General features: G+C 42.1%; 1 protein-coding gene across 1 annotated transcript in view; it reads left to right on the top strand.

The window, feature by feature from the left end:
• Positions 1–13,573, top strand: part of ADGRF5 (adhesion G protein-coupled receptor F5) — a 68,652-nt gene that overhangs the window by 14,279 nt on the left and 40,800 nt on the right. Inside the window, exons 3-5 of the mRNA XM_004379531.2 lie at positions 6,386–6,556; positions 11,169–11,345; positions 11,479–11,585. Coding sequence (XP_004379588.1) covers positions 6,386–6,556; positions 11,169–11,345; positions 11,479–11,585 — 455 coding nt within the window. The remainder of the gene's footprint in view (positions 1–6,385; positions 6,557–11,168; positions 11,346–11,478; positions 11,586–13,573) is intronic.

Genomic DNA, 13,573 nt, shown 5'->3' with positions numbered 1-13,573 from the left:
TCTGGGCAACCTCCCTTAAAGTGAGACTCTCGCCTTGGGGCATTACAGGGAAAGGCTCAGCGGAAGTCCTATGGGCTGCTCACAGGATCATAATACTGTTCTACATTCCAGCTGAGACCAAATGCCCCAGATCACAAGGGGCATCTTCTTGTTATCCCTTGAACAAGCCAAGAGAGTTGTTACCTCAGGGCTTTTGCCTTTATTCCCTTTTCCTAGTGATAGTCCCCTATATCTGAATGGATCACCTCCTCAGGTCATTTGTGTCTCTGCTCAAATTTACCTTTTTAGAAACATCTTTCTTAACCGTTCTGCAAAAAATAACACCCTCTCCCCATTGTCTCTGTCACTCTGTTTCGTTACCCTACCATATATTTCTCCATGCCCTTTAGAACTGCCTGATAATAAAGTCTGAACTTAACTGTTTGCCTCAAGCCTGAGGCTAGAAGATCCATGAAGGCAGGACGTTGCCTCTTTATTTGCCCTGTAGCCCCAGTGCCTAGCTCAGTGCTGGCAGATATGCACTCAATGAATGTTAAACGTACTTATAAATGAATGAATAAAGGAACAGACAAATGAACCTCACAAGGCTTGATGTCAAAATCCATGAGTGTAAGTGAGAATGGGTCACCATGCCTTTTTCCTGAGTGGACGTCTAAGACATAGTGCTAAATAGAATTGAACAAAGTTTTATATGATTATTTTATTTGCTATTACTAATTTGCCTTTGAGCTTGATTTTTTTTTTTTAAAAAACCTACTTTAAGAATTACACACAGATTCTTAGCTCAGGTAGACACACGAGACTAAATGGGCAGCTCCTGTCCAGAGATGAGATGAGAAGGCAGAGAGGGCCAGGAGCTGGTTGAATGGACATGAGAAATCAGGGGTGCAAAGGAGGAAGGTGCTGTCACAGTATAGGGGGAGCAATTAGGGTCACATAACAATGTATGCATAAATTTTTATATGAGAGACCAACTTGAACTGTAAACTTTCACTTAAATTACAACAATAAAATTAAAAAAAAAAAAAGAATTACGCACAGAGCTCTAAAGACAATACTTAAAAATAATACCTTACATTTTAATGGTATTTTGGGCGCTACAAAGTGGTCACATTTAGTATCTTCTTCCATTTTGCATTGTGGCAGGGTATGGTGGAAAGAAAATGGACTTTGAAATCAGAAAAAATAGGTTCAAAGTTCAGCTCTGACACTTGCTATGGATGTGGCTTCACCTCTTTCAGCCTCAGTTTTGACATCTGCAAAATGGGAATAAGCCTACTGTCCACATGGCCCTAAAACCTAATAGATGGTAAATAAATGGTAGCTGATGTCATTATTGTCACTTTTACTATGATCGACTATGATTCCCTCTAGTATCCCTGAGAGGGAATAAAGTAAGTATCAGCTTCCTCCAGGCAAAAGAGAAAAATCGGGGGTAAACAAATATACCTAAACATTGCCTGACTGTTTACTCCATAGGAGCAGCAGAAGGAAGTGTCTGAAACCAAACCCAACAAAAACAGACAACAAGGTTCGATATTGTATTAGTGTCCTAGGGCTGCCTCAAAACATTACCAAAAGCTTGGTGGCTACAAACAGTGGAAATTTATTTTCTCATAGTTCTGGAGCCCAGAAGTCCAAAATCAAGGTGTGAACAGGGCTATGCTCCCTCCCAAGACTCTAGGGGAGAATCTTTGCTCGCCTCTTCTAGTTTCTGGTGGCTCCTGGCATTCCTTGGCCTGTGGAAGCAAAACTCCAATCTCTGCCTCTTCACTTGTCTTCTTTCCTGTGTCTCTCCTTTTCTGTCTCTTATAAGGACACTCATCATTGAATTTAGGGCCACCCTAATCAGGGTGATCTCATTTCAAGGTCTTTACCTTAATTACGTCTGCGAAGATCCTTATTCCAAATAAGGCCACATTCTGAGGTTCCATTTAGATGGGTGGAGGGGGCACTATTCAGCCTCCTGTGTTGCTAATCCTGGCTCTCCGCCCTCAAATAACTCACTTACCTTCTCAGTGTCTTTCTCTGGGTTAGAGTGTTAGATGCCAAACCTGCTTGGTTATGAGAATGATTGGTATAAACTGAAAAAACAAAACAAAAACAAATTTCTGGACCCAAACCATAAAGATTCTACTTTGGTTCACCTAGCTGAGGCTCTAGAATGGGGGGTGTGTGTAGAATTCAGCCAGGGGTGAAGACCTCTAGAATAGATGATTTCCAAGGCCAAGCCCATAGCCCGCTGAGTTACCATGGCATTTTTAGCCTGCTTTGAGGAATTGACTGTTTCTAAGGAGAAAACATTTCCTTCCCCATTAGATGTTCCCCATCCTTATCAGTCTCTGGGATGAGGTGATGTTCAGGCTGGGGGTTATTCTGAAGCTCCTTGTCATAGAACATAAAGGTGAATGCAGGAAAGAGGACCGTAGAGGCTGGTGCTTAAATAATTTGCAGGAATCCCACAGACCGGAATTCCTGAAGGTCACAGGAGCCTGTCTGTTAGTACTTTAAGCCTTTGGTTCAGCTCCTTGCAAATTCTCAGCAGAAGAGCTGCCTTGGTTTTAGTGGGGAATGATGACATCCATGAGTCACCACGTGCTTTCCAGGCACACGCTTGTTCTATACTTAGGTCTGAAAAGAGGACCGGGAGACAGGCTCAGGGCTGAGCTATGGAAACATCCTCAGGCAGGCGCTGATGTTCTGCTGGGATCAGACTCCAGGATGCAATGATGTAGATGATTGAAGTGGATGATCCAGGACCTGTTATCCACTTCCCCCACTTCACTCATCTCAAAAGCAGCCAACGTCCAGGAAATCCTATTTATATTCATGGGTGGAGAGTAAACTGACCAGTTAGAGCATCCTGGAGCTAATGAATCTTCAAAAGGGTATAAGCATTGCTGCATTACTTTTCAGGAAAGAGTATGCTCTAAGGAAGACCTTGTAAATATCATGCAGCCGCTTTCCTTGCAAATGTTCCCAAAAGGTAGCATAATGTGCTGTACGGTTAGGATTATACAAATTAGGATTAATAGTTCTTCCAGGAAGCTTCTTTTCAGCACAGAACGATTTGAGAACCAGAAGGAACACAGGAAATTTGAACCAATGCCATAGTAGCATGCCAGAATGAAATTCCACAGTGGGTTTTAAAAATCACTGTGTTCTACTTGTAAATATTTAGGAAATATACCCTAAAGTGCTTTCCTAATTTTATGACAATCTGCACAGACTTCTTTCACAGTTTGAGTTAATTGGAACAAGTTGAATGACGCCAGAATAAAAATAATTGTCAGCAAGGTTAATGTATAAAACCAACCTCCTAAGACAAACATGGTTTAAAACACTAAGTGAACAAATATTACAGCTTTTTGCAGTAAACATTTAACAAATGGAGTTTCTCATAAGTAACCTATTCCATTCTTATGGTTTTATAGTCCTTGGAACATTTAAAACAAACCTTTTAATATTATGGAAAAATTTTTTGCTCTTTTAGTAAACAGACATGTAATTTTAATTTTGTAGTACAGTATACATGTCATACTTTCAAATTTGACTTAAATTTTACAGAAATAGTTTTTCAAATATTCATTAATCTTTTTCTCATTTAACTGACAAGATAAAATAAGCCTTACAAAAAAAAAAAGACCAGACTGGTCTGATAGAGATTAGAGCAACCCTTGAGGCTATGACCCCCAGACATCCTTTTAATTCAGAACTGAAGCCACTCCCAAAGTTCATGCATCAGCCAAAGATTAGACCAGTCTATAAAACAAACAATACCACTTATGAGGAACATGTTTCTTAGTTCACTCGTGTGTATGAGACCAAAAGGGCCAACACCTGCCCAAAAGCAGTGAAGAGAAGGCAGGAAGGGATAGGAAAAATGGACAGATGGAAACGGAGTTGAGATGTGGAAGGCGAGAATGTTGACACATTGTGGGGCTTGCAATCAATATCACAAAACAATTTGTGTATAAATGGTTGAATGAGAAACTAATTTGTTCTGTAAAGTTTCACCTAAAGCACACACACACAAAAAAAATTTAAGGCAAAAAAAAGATAAACACAATTTGTCTTCTCAAAGTACCTGTGTAAAAAAAAAAACCTCCCATTCTTTTATGGCTCTTCATTAGCTACTAAGACCACAACTTCTACTTCCAGCCAAGACTGAGTCAAAGATTCTGGTGGCATCAGAGAGGTGAACCTGTCACTCAGTTCCGAGAGTCCCAGGTTTAACAAGAATTGACTGTGCATGTATACATTGTGTGGTGAGCTCCATGCCTATATATATAAACAGTCATGCTTGGTACAGTCCAAATCTGTAAGAACTGAAATTTGGGACAGGAAAATGATGGTTATGTGCTTGAATAGGTCTGGGAAATTGACACAGACTAGGTGAGTAGGATGGTCCACCTTGGGAAACAGAACACTGGAGTTTCAGTCTAAGCACTGCAATTTAATAGCTGCAACTTAAGACTTAATAAAGCGACCATCAGGCTTCTCCCTGGATAGATCTGTCTTCCCTGTCTATTTGCTGGGATTGTGAAGTGAGGATCAAGGGAGAGAGCATTTGTGCAAGTGTTCTGTAAATTCTAAGATTCATTGTGGAGATGACGATGATGCGGACGGGCCGGCATGAAGTCTAGGATTTCAGCTAGGTCAAGGGAGAAACAGAGCCTGAGGGGAGACAGAGCGGGTCAGAATGAGCGTGTTGTGAGCTGTGTGGTAAGGAGGACAAGGAAGGACCATGCCCAAGGAAAGGGCGAGGAGGTTGGCCTGCCCAGAGTGGGAGTGTGTTGAGAAGCAGAGGCAACAAAGTCTGGGCAAGTTGGGAGAGGATTTAGAAGACCAGCCTGATACAAGAGACCAAAGGGGCAGCTTCTGTCCAGAGGTAAGATGGGAAGGCAGAGAGGGTTAGGAGCTGGTTGAACGGTCATGGGGAATCGGGCGGAAAGAAGGAGTGTGCTGTCGCAGAGTAGGGTGAGCAATTAGGGTCACGTAACAATGGATGTAAAAAAATTTTGTATGGGAGACTAACTTGAAATGTAAGCTTCATTTAACTACAAGAATAAAAAAAAGAAAAGAAAGAAAAAGAAGAAGACCAGCCTGTCAACCAGCTTGGAGACAATTTGGAAAAGCAAGGAAGAACTTAAGATTTCTTCTATTTTACTTTCCAGTTTCTCAAACTTTTGTTGAGTGCCTATCATATTCTAGACACAGGAAATACAGAATAAGAACAAAGAGCACATGCTTTGTGCATAGTTAAGAGTAAAGAGAATTCACTGGATGACTTTCCCAGGAGGTCTTCAAGCCAGGCATGGACTCAGCTCGCAGAATACATGCATGTCAGCTGAATAGTGCTGGAGACACTCTGACTCATCCCTGTCCAGTTAGCATTTTGGAACTTCCAAGGAAGGCCATGGCATTTATTATCTGGACTGTTTTCAGAGCCTCCCTGCTAGATCTCCCTGCTTCCATTCTTGCCCCATTGTAGTCCATTCTCTCTTCCTGCTCCCATTCTTATCCCATTAAAGTTCGTTCTCCACACAGCAGTCATTGGTATGGGACACCATGGAGTTGTGGTGGGAATGGAAAGAAAAGGACAAGTCCTGTTCTTAGCCTGTGGGTCTTTCAAATGGCCAGCGACCACTGCACTGAGACCAGGCAGATCCACTGCTTTTCTTTTTTAAATAGTAAAGTCATAGAGAGCAAGTACCTTGAAGAGGAGGATTAGTGGTGGGGTGTAGACAAACTGTTCTTTTTCTCTAGAAAGTTATATTAGAAATTCTTGAGGGCTGAAATTCTTTTTATTTTTTTATTTTTATTTTTTCTTTTTTTATTGTACTTTAGATGAAGGTTTACAGAACAAATATTTTCTCATTAAACAGTTAGTACACATATTGTTTTAGGACAATGGTTAACAACCCCATGACATGTCAACACTGTCCCTTCTCAACTTTGGGTTCCCTATAACCAGCTTTCCTGCCCCATCCTGCCTTCTAGTCCCTGGACTGTTGTACCCCATTAGTCTCATTTTGTTTATGGGGCTGTCTAATCTTTGGCTGAACGGTAAACCTCGGGAGTGACTTCATTACTGAGCTAAAAGGGTGTCTGGGAGCCATACTCTGGGGGTTTCTCCAGTCTCTGTCAGGCCAGTAAGTCTGGTCTTTTTTTGTGAGTTAGGATTTTGTTCTACATTTTTTCCAGCTCTGTCCAGACCCTCTGTTGTGATCCCTGTCAGAGCAGTCAGTGGTGGTAGCTGGGCTGAAATTCTTGAGGCCCAACATCCACATACACCTGCCATTACCTTTAACTGCTAAAGTGTTCTCTTTCCATCTCCCACTCTAAGTTCTTACAACCTTCATTTCTTGTGCTTTCATTTCAGTTGCCACAAGTAGCCCTGTAGCTAAGGATTACACTGTGGATATCGAGATCAGTTTCGAAAACGCATCCTTCCTGGAGCCTATCAAAGCTTACTTGAACAACCTCAGCTTTCCAGTTCTAGGAAACAGCACTGACGAATCCACCGACATTTTGAGCATTGTGGTGACAACAGGTGAGTGAAAGACCTATTGCTTTAGAATTGAGGATTGGGAATATCAGAAGGAAGTCTGTCTGAGCTCCTTACTATTAGAGCCAAGTGTCCTTAGTAGGTGAGTGAAGTGATCCAAAAGGTATGATGTGATTTTATGACTTCACAGCTTTCCAGGACAAAGCCTCTCAGCCAGTTTTTCCTTATTTCAGATGGTGAGCAAATGTTTGTTTAGTGGTTTATGTGATGATTCTCACAAAGTAGTCCCAAGATGTAGCCAGGTCCCACCCAGCAAACTACTGGATCCTCTTCACCTGGGAAATTGATGGGCCTAGCACGGATTGGTTCAGGTTATTAATAAATAGCAAGCTCCCTTCTTTCTGGCATTGTAGGTCAGGAAATAGGAAACTGGAACATGAATGGATCAGAAGCAAGGAATTAGCAAAACCTCCCAGTCTATGGGATTGGAGTTTCTATCCATTGACTCCCTTTCAAAGTCATGCTAGCTCTCTTATGTCTCAGAGACCTGGTCAGGTCCATCTCCTGGGCACTTGGTATCCCATAGAAGCAGTGAGACAGGACTGCTCCTTATCCTACACAGTGTAAGTTACAAAGGTAACTGCTTTGTAAATTGGAAAGCACTAGCAGATTCTGAGGTGGTACAATGGTTAAGTGCTTGGCTACTAACCAAAAGTCTGAGGTTCAAACACACCAGCCACTCTGCGGGAGAAAAGACCTGGTGATCTGCTCCCATAAAGATTTACAGACTAGGAAACCCTATAGGACAGTTCTACTCTACCCTATAGGGTTGCTATGAGTCAGAATAGATTCAATGGCACACAACAACAGATGCTAAATTTTATTATTCTAAAATGGAAGCAAGAATAATTCTTGTTTTTCAAATTCTTCTGGAATGCTCATATCTCAAATAGTCTATCTCACTGTGAGCCTATGTATCCTAATTTTTGGTTCTAATTATTTGTTACTTGTACCTGAAATAGCTCCCTTATGGATGTGCCATTTCCCACAAAATTCTATAATCAGCATTCATTTCCTCGAGCTAGTAGATCTCCAATCTGATGCCAGTGTGCGTTGTGAATCCTCCAGCAGGCGAGAGCTTACGCTGTGTTTCCCAAATGTGTTTGTCCTCAAGACCCCTTTTCCATAGGACATATCACAAAACTAACGCACTTTGGAACACACATGGGAAACAGCCCTCCATGTTCCCACTCAGCACGGGTCTTCTGCCTCTATAATTATTTCCCTTAATTAAGGGAAAAAATAATTAGTAAATAGATTTCTATTCAACTTTGTTTTGCTTCCAATTTTTGTTTGGAAACCTTTGGTGTCTGCTTGAGTTCTAGAAAGCAAATCTATTACACAAAACAGACCAATAAGTACCACATAAGTAAATAGTTTGTTTTAGTCAACAGCTTGTGATTATGGACACTTAAGTTTATAGTTCTGAGCTTTTATAACACGTACTCAGTATAGAGATATTAACAAACTCTTCCTCATTTATTTGTTCTATTAAAGGCAGCATGACTTCAAGGAGCTCCACTATTCAACTGCATTTGAGAAACTTGGGTAACAAGTTTCTCTTTTGAAATGCGAATGTCCTTGGAAAGTTTAATTGGTCCTGCCAGAAAGACTGGTCACTCACACCTTGAGGAGTGAATCCTTTCTGATGGCTAGCTGAGAAAGAGATTTAGCAAAATGGATGCTCCATATGATACAAACAGCCTACGGCTCATGGACCTCAGTAGCAGCAGGGAACACCTAGGAAGAGCTGGCCTCAAAGGGGAGGTGGGTGGGATGGATGGGTGATGAAAATTAAGACTTACTGACCATGATTTAAAAAAAAAAAAAAAACCCATTGCCGTCGAGTGGAGTTCTGACTCATAGGGACTCTATAGGACAGAGTAGAACTTGCCCATAGGGTTTCCAAGGCTGTAATCTTTATGGAAGAGGACTACCACATCTTTCTTCTGTGGAGCGGCTAGTGGGTTCGAACCCACGACCTTCCGGTTAAGCCAGTGCTTAATCACTGTGCCACCAGGGCTCCTTACTGACCATGATACTGATATCTAATCACCCCAGATTTTCTCCATACCTCTCTTCTCATGCTGTCCTCCCCATACTCCTCCAACAACTTACCCGATGATCCTTTAGGAAAGACATTCTTAGTAATAGCAGACTTTGTGGTATGGATTGAATTGTGTCCCAAAAAAAATCTGTGTTGTAAATCCTAACCCCTATAACTGTGGTTATAATCACATTTGGGAATGGATTTTCTTTGTTATGTAGGATTAGTATAGGGTGTGTTTTAAGTCAGTCTCTTTTGAGATATAAAAGAGCCAGTTAAGCAAGCAAGTACTGATGCGAGGAGATATGCCCCATGATCACCAAGGAACCTAGGAATAGAAGCTGAACAGAGATAAGGACCTTCCTCTAGAGCAGACAGAGAGAGGATCTTCCCCTAGAGCTGTGCCCTGAATTTGGACTACCAGCCTCTTAAACTGTGAAAAATTAATTTCTGTTCATTAAAGCCACCCCCTTGTGATATTTATGTTATAGTAGCACTAGATAACTAAGACACTTGGTAATACTTGTATGTCAAGTTTGTGGTGGCTTGTGTGTTGCTGTGATGCTGGAAGCTATGCCACCAGTATTTCAAATACCAGCAGAGTTCCCCAGGGTGGACAGGTTTTAGCAGAGCTTCCAGACTAAGACAGACTAGGAAGAAAAGCCTAACGACCTACTTCTGAAAATTAGCCAATGAAGACCCTATGTTTAACCTATCATGAAAATGGCACAGGACCAGTAAACGTTTCATTCATACATAAGGTCACCAAGAGTTGGAGCCAACTCTACAGCAATAACAACAACAACAACAACAAATGTAGTAATAGTAAACAAAGCCAAGGACTTCTAAGGTCAGACAATATGTGTAAACACTGAACAGTACCTGACATATGGTAGTTGGTCTAGAGAGGACAGCTTTTGCTATCCTTCTAAGGCATTTCTGCATTTTACATGGGAGTCAAAAATTCTTCAAATACTCCACACCCCTCCAGCCAAAACCTCTTTGCTGTTGTGTGCTGTAGTGTTGATTCCAATTCACAGTGACCCTATAGGATAGCTGAAATTTTTACGGGAGCAGATCACCAAGTCTTTTCTCTCAAGGAGCAGCTGGCAAGTTCAAACCACCAACCTTTTAGTTAGCAGCCGAGAGCTTAACCATTGCACCACCAGGGTGCTCACCACCCTCGCTAGCAGCACTGATTTCTTCTATTCCTAACCCTTCTGCTCCACTCCCACCTTCTGCCAGGGTACAGGACTGGATTAGTGCCCAAGGGATCACTGGAACAGGGTTGTCCCTCCTGTTTTAGAAACAACGGATACTTGATGGCTTCCCTTTGGGTAGTCACCCTGTGGGGCTTTGCCTGGCCACCCATTGGCAGAATAACCTGCTCCCAATGATATGACTTTGGTCCAGCTTTGTGAATAAACACAAAGCAGTCTGTTTTCTGGGCATTTTTTTGGTGTCTCCATTGGGATTAGAGTCTATTTGGGTTACTTACATTTAACTTTAAGTGTAAATGGCACAAATTTATTTGCACTCTGTATTTGTTATCTAGATCATGTAACAAATTACCCCAAAACTTTGCCACTTAAAACAACAAACATTTTCTGTCTCACACAGTTTCTAAGGGTCAGAAATCTGAGAGCAGCTTAGCTGGGTGGTTCTGGCTCAGGGTCTCTCATGAGGTTGTAGCTGAGCTGGCAGCCATAGTTGCAGTCATCTGAAGACTCAGCAGGTCCTGGAAGTTCACTTCCAAACTCTCATGGTAGTTGGCAGGCTTCAGTTCCTTGCTAGCTATTGGCTGGAGACCTGAGTTCCTCACCACATGGGGCTTCTTCATAGAATGCCTGAATATCCTTGTGACATGGCAGCTGGCTTCCCCAGAGCTACTGATCCGAGAGATAGCAACCAAGAGAGAAGCTCCAGTGTCTTTGATAACTGAATCTCAGAATTCACATATTATTACTTTCACAATATTCTATTGGTCATACCATGAGAGGGAACTACAAAACGGCATGAAAACCCATTGGCAGGGATTGTCAGGGGCCATCTGGAGGCTGGCTACTCTATATGTTCAGGAAACTATCCTATTCATCATCACAGGCATCTGGTAAGAGGGTTGTAATAGTTACCTTTTAGATGGTGATGCCTGATAGCATGGGGACGCATATGGAATCACATGTATCTTGTGCAGTACTATTGAGCTTCTCAGAAGGGCAATAATGAAGTAGAGTTAGGATTTCCTACAGGTATAGATAAACCAAACCAAACCAGTTGCTGTTGAGTCAGTTCTGATTCATGGTGACTCCATGTGTGTCAGAGTAGAACTGTGCTCCATAGGGTATTTAGTGGCTGATTTTTCAGAAGTAGATTGCCAGGCGTTTCTTCCAAGATGCCTGTGGGTGGATTCAAACTTCCAACCTTTTGGTTAGAAGCCGAGGGCTTAACTGTTTGTGTCACTCAGGGACTCCACGGGTATAGATACTTGTAGTCTATAAATGCAAAGGTAGTGACCATCTTCTCTCTCCTCACTGTTCTGCTTGGCAATAGTATGCAGACCTACTGGAAATGAAGTCTGGTGTTCCTGTAAAGCAGGCTATAGGTGGCCTCGGGAAAGGTGCCTCCACAATCTCACTTGTCAGGGGCATGACAGCTCCCTCTCAGGACACCACTGCAATTGCCTTAAACAACTGCCTCCCAAGGGACCTTTTTGCCAGCCCCAGGGAGGTAGGTAACTGCTCATTAAATGTTTGTTTGTTGGGTGACTATTGACATCAGCTCAAAGCACATGTAACTTGTTAGTTTGTGCACTCAAACACTAATAAGAGGTTTTTAAATATTGCCCTGTGTTTTTCATCAGATGTTACCCTGAGGATGTCAGTCAGACTCAATGTGGACTTCCCAGAAGACCTCAAGAACTCTTCCTCTGCCCTCTATAGGTCCTACAAGACCGACTTGGAAATAGCAGTAGGTTTTGGCCCCAGGAGCCTCTTAACCAGAAAACTTTTTGGCTGAGCTGAGTCTATTGCATTCAGAGTGGACAATTTGCAGGACATTGCTTAGATCTGTCAGAATTTATGAACGTAGATGTTGAAATTATCCCTAGACAACTGGAAAGGTGAATTAGGAAATGCTCAAATCTAACAGTCTTCAGTGGGCAGCTTGACATCACCTTGACCTATACGTAGAAACTCTTCCCAGGGGAGAATTGGTTCAGATAAGATTTGGTGGCACCAACTCATTGACCCTATTCAGAAGCCCAAGGACCTTGTCTAGGAGAAGCACTAGGTGCATTTTTATTTGTCTTCACATACTGTATGATGAAATCTTTAACATCTTTCAGGCAGACCAGCCCAAGACTGAGCTTAGAGAGTACCAAACTACTCTACAATACAGATCTCTAGGCATTTGCACTTAACCCACTAGATATTCGTGCTTAACCAGTTGCCATTAAGTTGACCCCAACTCATGGAGACCCCATGTATGTCAGACTACAACTGTCTCTAAAGGCTTTTCAATGGCTCAGGTTTTTTTTTTTTTTTTAATGATTTTTTTTGTGTTAGTTTGTTGTTGTAGTTTAAGTAAAAGTTTACATGTCAAGTTAGTTTCTCATACAAAATTTATACATGCATTGTTATGTGACCTTAATTGCTCTCACTATACTGTGACAGCATACTCCTCCTTTCCACCCCTGATTTCCCGTGTCCGTTCAATCAGCTCCTAACCCTCTCTGCCTTCTCATCTCACTTCTGGACACAAGCTTTCCGTTTGGTCTCATGTATCTAATTGAGCTAAGAGGCACACTCCTCACGAGTGTCACTTTATGTCCCAGAGTCCAGTCCAATCTTTGTCTGAAGAGTTGGCCTCGGGATTTGTTTTAGTTCTGGGTTGACAGAGTCCAGGGGCCTTGCTTTCCAGTGTTCCTCCAGTCTCAGTCGAACCACTAAGTCTGGTCTTTTTACTAGAATTTGAGTTCTGCACCCCACCTGTCTCCTACTCCATCTGGGACTCTCTGTTGTGCTCCCTGTCAGGGCGGTCATTGGTGGTAGCCGGGCGCCATCTAGTTCTTCTGGTCTCGGGCCGATGAAATCTCTGGTTTATGTGGCCCTTTCTGTCTCTTGAGCTAATACTTTCCTTGTGTCTTTCGTGTTCTTCATTCTCCTTTACTCCAGGTGGTTGGACCAACTGATGCATCTTAGATGACTGCTCATTAGCTTTTAAGACCCCAGATGCTACTCACCGAAGTGGGATGCAGAACATTTTCTTAATAAACTTTGTTATGTCGGTTGACCTAGATGTCCCCTGAAACCATGGTCCCCGGACCCCTGCCCCTGCTACTCTGTCCATCGAAGTGTTGCATTGTATTCAGGAAACTTCTTAGCTTTAGTTTAGTCCTGTTGTGCTGACTTCTCTGTAGTGTGTGCCGTCTTTCCCTCCACCTAAGGTAATTCTTGCCTACTATCTAGTTAGTGAATAACCCTCACCCTCACTCCCCACCCTCGTAACCATCAAAGGATGTTTTCTTCTGTGTTTAAACCTTTTTTTGAGTTCTTATAATAGTGGTCTTAAACAATATTTGTCCTTTGACTGACAAAATTCTCTCAGCATAATGCCCTCCAGATTTCTCCATGCTATAAGATGTTTCATGGCTTCATCGTTGTTCTTTATCATTGCATAGAATTCCATTGTGTGAATATGCCATAATTTGTTTATCCATTCGTCCATTGATGGGCACCTAGGTTGTTTCCATCTTTTTGCTATTGTGAACAGTGCTGCAATGAACATGGGTGTGGATATATCTATTTGTGTGACGGCTCTTATTTCTCTAGGATATATTCCGAGGAGTGGGATTGCTGGATCATACAGTACTTCTACTTCTAACTTTTTAAGGAAGTGCCAAATCGATTTCCAAAGTGGTTGTACCATTTTACATTCCCACCAACAGTGTATAAGTG

Source organism: Trichechus manatus, unplaced genomic scaffold, assembly GCF_000243295.1.
Source record: "Trichechus manatus latirostris isolate Lorelei unplaced genomic scaffold, TriManLat1.0 scaffold00065, whole genome shotgun sequence".
In the NCBI taxonomy this organism is placed as follows: Eukaryota; Metazoa; Chordata; class Mammalia; order Sirenia; family Trichechidae; genus Trichechus; species Trichechus manatus.
This window is presented reverse-complemented; position numbering and strand designations above follow the sequence as displayed.